This window comes from Pogona vitticeps, chromosome 1 (genome assembly GCF_051106095.1).
Source record: "Pogona vitticeps strain Pit_001003342236 chromosome 1, PviZW2.1, whole genome shotgun sequence".
In the NCBI taxonomy this organism is placed as follows: Eukaryota; Metazoa; Chordata; class Lepidosauria; order Squamata; family Agamidae; genus Pogona; species Pogona vitticeps.
In genome coordinates this window covers 230,036,294-230,044,897 of record NC_135783.1, presented here as the reverse complement: position 1 = coordinate 230,044,897, position 8,604 = coordinate 230,036,294, and the positions used below count along the sequence as shown (strand labels likewise).

General features: G+C 44.0%; 1 protein-coding gene across 6 annotated transcripts in view; it reads right to left on the bottom strand.

Annotated features, from left to right (window-relative positions):
• Window positions 1–703: 703 nt before the first annotated feature.
• The window catches only part of STEAP3 (STEAP3 metalloreductase), a 28,374-nt gene continuing 20,473 nt past the window's right edge, over window positions 704–8,604 (bottom strand). For all 6 annotated transcript variants that reach the window (XM_020779598.3, XM_020779599.3, XM_020779595.3 and 3 more), the window contains exons 4-5: window positions 7,859–8,020; window positions 704–1,086 (exon numbers count right to left, since the gene is read on the bottom strand). In XM_020779598.3, coding sequence (XP_020635257.2) covers window positions 796–1,086; window positions 7,859–8,020 — 453 coding nt within the window. In that variant the 3' untranslated portion in view covers window positions 704–795. The remainder of the gene's footprint in view (window positions 1,087–7,858; window positions 8,021–8,604) is intronic.

The window sequence follows — 8,604 nt, the reverse complement described above, 5'->3', positions numbered from 1 at the left end:
CTCTGCCAGCATCTGCTGATTAGGCTAGGTGCAGAAATGAAAAATACTACATTAGGAGGAATAGGAGTGGTTGTTTTAGTGTCAGTAGTGTATCTAACATAGTGTGTAATTCCAGTCTTAGACAGAGTATTTCTATACTAGCTATTAGTATTTCTGAGAATTCATTCTACCAGAATTAACACTTTGGTGCTTGACGTGACCTCTGAAGGCTTTTATCCCGATTATGCTCAGTTAGAAGTTAATTCTGCTAAAAGAAACTTGTTTGCTGGAAATTTCACCAGTCGTTTGCTCAAACAAAATCATTCTGGTAGATGTGAACCAAGAGGAATAGCTGAAAATGTAATCCTAATAATTTTAAATCAAAAGTGTGTGTCCAATGTGGCTTATGCCTGAGTAAATCTACTGCATTTCTTAAGAAAAGAAATACACAGCTAGGAGTCAAGACTTCTACAGAGAAAATACTTTCCAAGTTGTATCCACTATTACACTGAACATGGCTCTGTTGTTTGTCCACAGAGTTGTTTCATCTGTGTATCTTTACAATGGTATAGCTGAAACTTTGCACTGATGTTTTAAGGCTACCATTTTTTTTCTCGTTACAAGAATTTCCAGCTTGCTCTAAATGAACTGGCTACACTGGTAAATTTTTTTTTTTTGGGGGGGGATCCCAAATAGGGTAATTGTTCTCACTCACCAGTCAATGTACCCATCTTACAAGCTTTAATTAACAAAAAACCAACAACCCAGAATCTTCATAGTGCTGTGAAAACTGTAATGGAAAAAAAAGGTGCTGAGTCACACAGTGCTGCTGCTTTCTCCACTTGAAAACTCCCCCATCGCTCTGGGCAAGGTGAATTTGACGTACCTGCCCCTTTCCCACCCATTCCTAATACGCCACAGTCTTTGGTTCATACATGGAAGATGAAAGAAAAGTTTAGCCAAGATGACAACACATGGTACCAGCAGAGTGAGGGTAAAGGTGGGAGGCAGGTAGAACTTGTACTGGCTTTCATCAAAGGCCCTTCCCCAGCCGTAGGTCAAGGTGTGGAGGGTGCTCACCACCAGAGCAACAAAGCCGAGGGTAGACTAGAAAGGAGAAAGAAAAGATGTAGCTGATGTAGTTCTCCAAGCATACTGCATGTAATTAAGACAACTGTATACTTTACAAACTCCCGCCAACCTAGCGGTTCGAAAGCATGCAAATGCAAGTAGATAAATAGGGACCATTTCGGTGGGAAGGTAACAGCGTTCCGTGTCTAAGTCGCACTGGCCATGTGACCACGGAATATTGTCTTCGGACAAAATGCTGGCTCTATGGCTTGGAAACGGGGATGAGCACCGCCCCCTAGAGTCAAACACGACTGGACAAAATTGTCAAGGGGAACCTTTACCTTTACCTATACTTTATAAGACTTTTGGCTACCCTACTCAAGACAGTATTCAAGATTCTACTCAAGATACAAAGCAATGAGTCCAACTGTTGGTCAGTGTAGCAGACTCAGAGGCAGAACTGGACTGCAAATGAACGATAGCTCTGTTGAAGGTGGTGTGCCAGGTTTTGAAATTTTCACATGTGTTATTTGAGCAGATTCTGATATTTAACTCTAGAGGCACTGGTTACACAAGGGGGATTAGCCTCATAACAGAATATCTGAGTCCTGCATTTTCTGATCAGTGTAAGCACAGAATGTCCTGAAAAGTCTACTGATACAGGGAAACACTGCCCTCAGTTCAGTACTAGCAGAGAGCCATCCTGTGCCATTATCAATTAAGTTTAAATATTGATGGATAAATGTTATTGCTCCTCAGTGCAATCACAGTTACACAAAGTGTCTGTATCTTGCGTTGGGCTGTGATGTGTCATTGTGTCTTTCTTTTGGAGCTTGATTCCAAAATAGGATGGACAATAAGAACACTTAAGCAGCACAGCAACGTGATTCATTTGTGCTGGAACTTCTGAGATGTGTTCCTGGAAACAAACAAAAAAGAACTGTGCACAACTAAGACCCTAAAATAGATAAAACTCATCAATATTAAACATGAACCAATCTATAAGCAACAACTGGCAATATGAATCTCTCTCTCTCTCTCGATCTTGGTTTCCAGTGACACCTCCTTGGCGATCTTTTCTAGTTCCTTCATTGCTGCCCTTCCTAGTGCCAGTCTTCTGATTTCTTGGCTGCAGTCTTCATTTAGAATAATGATTACACCAAGGTATACAAAAATATTTCACTATTTCAGTTTCTTCATGGTCAATGTTAAAGTTGTCTAATTCTTCTGTAGTCATGATTTTTGTCTTAACATTCAATGGCAGTTCTTCTTTGGCACTTTCCTCTAAAAATCAGTTCAAGTCATTGCTGCTTTCTGCTAGTAAAATAGTGTCATCTGCATATTTTAAATTATTGATGTTTCTTCCAATAATTTTCACTTGTCCTTCATCTGAATCTAGTCTGGCTTTCCGTATATGTTCTATTATCTGACTGAACAGATAAGGGGATAAAATGCACCCTTGTCTGACACCTTTGCCTGTAGGAAACCACTCTATTTCACTGTATTCTGTCCTAATGGTAGCTTCTCGTCCACAGTACACATTACATATCAAGATAATCAAATGCTGAGACACATCCATTTCTTGCAGAAGAACCCTTAGTTTCACACCCAGACAATCAAAGGCTTTTGACTACAGCCTTAGTAATACAGGCAAGCATATGGTGAATAACCCAGTGAAAAAGAAATGTTGAGTTTTTGTTTTTTTCACAATTGACATGACTCAGTGAAGACCTTAAAGGCAATGTCTTCTTGAGGATACTTTCTATACATGTAGAACCTTTCACCACTTGGGGGCAGAGAAGCAGTGAAGACCGCTGTTTAGGGGACAAGCAGTTGTGCTAATAAAAAAACATCTGGATAGCTCTGGAAAAATGTAAATATCAATATATGATACCTTGAGCTCATCAGTATGAATAGTGTTTGCTAGTATTAAAATCTCATCCCACCGTTTCTGCATCTAATTCATAGAGCTGCTAATACTGGCATTTCAAATCTGTGTTGAAATTTCCAGGAACTCCTCTGTGTGGTGGTGCTGGCTGGCATCTGAGGAGCCACCAGCAGTGCCTTTTTGCAGCCAAGGGGTTTGGGGGTTCTCAGGGTGTGACCAACAATCACGTCTGATATGAAGGCAAAAGGATCCAGAATGGGTTTCTGAAGAATGAAGCCACAGATTACCTGCAAACCATGCAACTTTTTAGCAATAAAGAAAGTAGCGATTAAACGTGTTGAGAAAGAACACAGTGGTACCACGTAGAGGTAAAATTTCTAGTGCATCATGACAGACTTGCTTTAACATAAAATTTAAATTGTGAAATGCAGGAAGAGTAGGAATCAATTCAGCTTTTCTCGCATTTGTTCTCCCCATTTACACTAAAACTCAGTTAATACCTTTCTTTCCTTTTCATGGTGCAACATCTGTACATAGTCTCCACCAGTTAGAAAGGGTTGGTTCTTACCTCAAGGCAGCATTTCTACAGAGTTGAGGGAACTCCCTATAGCTCAGTCTATCCTAGCCTCCACATCATTTATGACTATAGCCTCCATCATTCCTAGCCAGCGCAGCCATAGCTGGGGAAGGGCAGTGCTAGCGTTGCAGAACCATTTCTCAAAAGGTTCACTCAGGATAACAGTATTTCAGAAGTACTAATGAAGCTGCATGGATGAGCAAGCCTTAGGGTGTGTTAACCCCTTCCAATGTGGGGGCATACGATCCCACCAAGTGTGAAGTAGCCTCTTCAGCAGAACAGTATCAACCCACATGGAACCATTTTGTTGGACAGCATTCAAGCCTGGCTCAAAGCAAAATGAAACTGGATGCTGCAGTTAATCTAATCTTATGGAACTAAATAGGTTTAAATCAAATACTGTTAGAAATAGGTAGTGGAATTCTGCTATTCAAACAAGAACAGTCCTTTAAAAAAGAGCACACTTATCATATAGTACCTTCCATCTTATTGTATCCCAGAATTTATGGCAAACCTTTTGGGCATTTAAACATGTGCACACACAAGCACACACACACAGAATTTGGGTGGAGCCTGTCGTTCCAGCCCAACAAGGCTCCTTGGGATCAGTTCTGATGCTTCTGGAAGCACATTTCTCTCTGAAGTAAACTGAACTAGCCAACTGGACAGCCTCCCCTGCTTCTTGCGACCTGCTCTCTTTGCACTTACGCTTCAGCCAGAACACTTCACACACCTATTTATTTGCACAGCACTCCTGCCAGGAGGAGATCAAGGCCGGGGGTGGGCGGTCTGCTATTTACTTCTAGGCATCTGCAGGCTTGCCTACACTTGTCTCCTTGCTCTGACAGGTGCCTCCGCTCACCTAGCTCGCCTCTGCCCAGTGTGAGCGAGTAGTTCACCTTTTTGCCAAAGTGTGGCGCTCCAGCCTGTGATCCGGGAAACACTGTGCCCCAACGAGCGTAGTGCTTAGTCTTGGCAGGTGCCCATCTGACTGATTGCCCGCTTTCTCCACTCACGCCAACTGCATGCTGGCTGCCTTTATGCTGCTGCACGTTCCCACTGTTGTCCTCATCCTTGTGACCACCATGTTCACACTGTCTTTGCTTGGCTCAAATAAAAGATGGCAGCTATATGTAGAGGTCTGTCTTGCTCATGGTTAAGGAAAAGCTGTACCTGCTGAGACGGCTTCTTGTTAGGATCTCCTCCCAAGACTGGCACCGGTGCATGGAATTATGGACAAAGCAAGGCCAGATGAGAGAGGGCTTAGATGGGACTGTGAGATGGTCTGTGTACCCTCTAATGACACCACGCTTCTCCACTCAAAAAAGCCTTACACTTATTTCCCACCATCGTAACTAGCTCCCAAACTCATATTTTCTTGTCTGCGGACATCTCGGTGTTATGTGCCATTTTCACACAAATGGCTTTCTCCAAATAGCGTGCAGGGGGGGGGGTGTTCCTCATTCCCCGGGTGTCAGGGCTCCCTTTCTGCACATCACTGCATATCCTTCTGAAGCTTTGCAGATTTCCTACTTTGTGCTGCGCACACTCTCTCTGCCCCTTGCAGAACAAGAGGGAACTAAAGGGACAAGCACGTCCTTTTTTGGGATACGCAACCTACCCACCTCCCATGATGCTTGCATGAACTCGAGCCATCTCTGAAAGAGGAGAGGCTCCTTGGTCCAGGGGGAATAATTCCTTGCCTGGCAGGAAGAGAGAAGGCAGCACAAATGACCTGAAAGCTATTTTGCATTTCTGACTTAGATGAGTAGCAAAACAAGCACAGCAAGCACTCGGCAACAAATGTCAGTGCAGGAAATGAAGAGACTGATTTAAGTGAATTTGCAGGAGCAATTTGCGAGCAAGCGGAGACGTGGTTTGATTTTGCTAGGAAGTCAGGACCCATCTTCCAAACTGTGAGATCTATTTATATACTGTGCTGTTTTACAGGGCTTCAGTCCATTCCCCTATAAAAGCTGAAGCCAACCTCACACAAAAGCAGCACAGCTTTTTGATCTGATCCGTTTCTTCTAATGTGCAGCTCATGGGAACAAAGTACCTTGGTTTTATATTCTTAGCAACTAGTTGTTTTCTTTCATAGGTATCTCAGTTAACTCAGGGGTGCGGAAACGTTCGCCTTTCCCAATACTGTGGATTGTCAATCACTGTGCATCCTAAATGGTACCAATACGAGTTGTAGGCCAAAACATCTGGAAGGTCAGAGGTTCCCTACCTGTGATTTACCTGCTCTATATCTCTTATATTTAGTACAAGACTACACTGGAACCATGAGATACTCCTCCTCTGTTATTTAGTGGAGCCAAATCCCTGTAAGCAGGGTGGATAAAATCAATGATCTTTAAAAATCAAATTGACTTAAATCACAATTTAACTTTAAAAAATTTAATTTTACACTTTGCCTGTAACTACGTGACTTAACTCAGAAGTTTCAGTTACACCAAAAGCAGTGAGAAGTTATTCCTTGTTAAGCGGCAGTTTTAACAAACTGGAGCTATCTGTTTTGTTTACTGGAAAAATGATTAATTACTAGTGATCAGTTATTTGGAACTGGTTATGTCAAAGCTCTGCTCATGTTATTCAGCCCACGGCTTATTAGCAAGGCCTGCAAAACTCTGCCTGTTTTCCGAAGACCCTGACCTGATTGTATGGTCCAATGAGACAAGCCGGCCATGGTCTCCTGTCAGGAACCCATCTAAGCTGCTGAAGACTTCAAATGCAAACCCCTTGAGATGAAGTTTATTGTTGCTGCCATATACTGACAGATTCTGTCCCAGACTGAAATGAACACTCAAAACTTATGTGGGATAGCCTGTGTCTTTCCTATGGCATAGTTTGGGACTTCATCCTCTTTCAGACAGTTTCAACACAAAAAGAATAAGGGGGGCTGAAAAAATGATCAAGGGTTGTAGGTGGGCGTATGCTTCACTTGTGAAACATTCCAGATTCAGTCCCAGGCATCTCCAGACAGAGCTAGAAGAGGTTTCTCTCTGAAGCCCTAGAAAGCTGCTCTTAAATCAGTATGAACACGCTTAAACGTGATGGGCCAACTTTTTGACTTGGTATAACAAGGCAGCCTCCTTTTAGTTACGCTATACGTACTCTCGATCCATCACTGGAGGAGACATTGCTCTCTGGTTGAGCAATGGATAGTTATCTAACGTACACATGCACACCCCTTGTAGATTAGGTGGCACTATAGCCAAAATCCTGTTGCTTAGCATAGTAAGTTATAACTAGAGTAGGCCCATTTGGATCAGTGGAACTCACAGAAGAGCTCACTTATCAAATCCCCATGGTTTCAATGCCCCTACTCTATTAAGCAAACAGGATTGTGGCCACTGTGTGATTGTCTAGGCCACTGATGGCAAACCCATGGCACATGTGCCACAGTTGGCATGCAGAGCCCTCTCTGTGGGCATGCGAGCCATAAGTTGTCGCTACTCCCCCCCCCCCCGCAGCCAAACCTGAGGAGGTGGCTGAAGATGTGGTGCTGGCGCCCCAACAGGTGGCGGGCCAGGATCTGGAGCAGCTGGTGCTGGCGGTGGATCCGGAGTGGGGTCTCGAGGCACCTCGGTGCCCAGGATTCCCCCCTCTGCCACCACTTCAGCTTCTGCTGCCGCCCGCTGGTGTGTTTCCTCTCTCACCCCCCCCCCCGAGATTGGGCATTCGGGCCCAAAAAGGTTTGCCGTCACTGGTCTAGGCAATCGTAACAGGGCTAATTGTCTTATCCGTTTCTCAACCTCCTCACTCCTCCAACTACACATTGCTATAAGAATCTTTTAACATCACCCGCCCTGGGCCAACGGCTGCAACTTTATGTGTCTGAGGAACCGACACACATATATTGTCACTCTCTTTTTCTGCCTGCTAATTTTTAAGATGCCTTGCGGTTTTTACTAGAACAGACTAATAAAGCTGCCCTCCTAGAAACAGGCTGTGTCAGGAGGCCAAACTAGATGTGCTACGGATGGCCCTTTTCTGCTGACGCATAAGGGAGTGGGCAGAGTGTGGGAGGAAAAGTGCTCAGTCTTTTCCTGCGCTCCCCAAGAATCTTATATCCCCCTTAGTTCTTTGTGCCACTTATTTTCTTCTCTTTTCGGTCCACTTTTAGTATTGGAAACAGCCGTTACTGGAGTAACAACTTGCAAGTTAGGAAGGTACAAGAGGTGGAAGGGTTGTGTGCTCCTTGCACAGATAAAGTGATGTTATCAATAAAAGTGGCTAGGCGAAGGGTGGCTCCATCATGAATGGTTGGCACCTAAGAATGTGGGTTTCAAGGGCCATCGCCCTATCTCGAGAAGGCCCTCAGACACAGTGCTTACCTGAATGAAACTGAATTCCCTCCAGTTGAGAGAGTTGGCGATGGAAGGAAGCGAAGTAATGGCAAGTAAGGAGAGCAAGCCCAGGGCCATGATACCAAATGAAATGTAGATCTCCATCCTCCAGACCTCCTCCTCTACCCAGGCATCCGTTTTCTTCTCCACCTGAGGGAATAAGGACAAAGGCGGGCGGAATGAACCAATACAGTGGTGCCTCGCATTACGACTTTAATTTGTTCCAGCAAAATCGATGTAGAACGAAAATGTCGTAATGCGAAAATAAAAAGCCCATTGAAACGCACTGAAACCCCTTCAATGCGTTCCAATGGGCTGGAAACTCACCGTCCAGTGAAGATCCTCCATAGGGTGGCCATTTTTGGTGGCTGTCTTGTGAGGAATCCGTCCCAGAAAACAGCGGGGAGCCATTTTACTTACCTGGCGGCCATTTTGAAACCGCCGATCAGCAGTAGGAAAATCGTTGTTTTGTGAAGAATCGGTTCCCGAAGCAGGGAACCGATCATCGCAAAATGAAAAAAACCCATTCAGACCATCGTTTTGCAATCTCAATTGTGATCGCAAAAAGATCATCATAATGCGGTTTCATCATAATGTGGGGCAATCGTAAAGCGAGGCACCACTGTATTCTGTTCACTTTGCTGACACTACATGGACTTGTGACTGACGGCCATCCTATTTGACAGCTGTCTGAACTGTTTGACAGAGACTGTATTGATTAATCAGTTTAATTC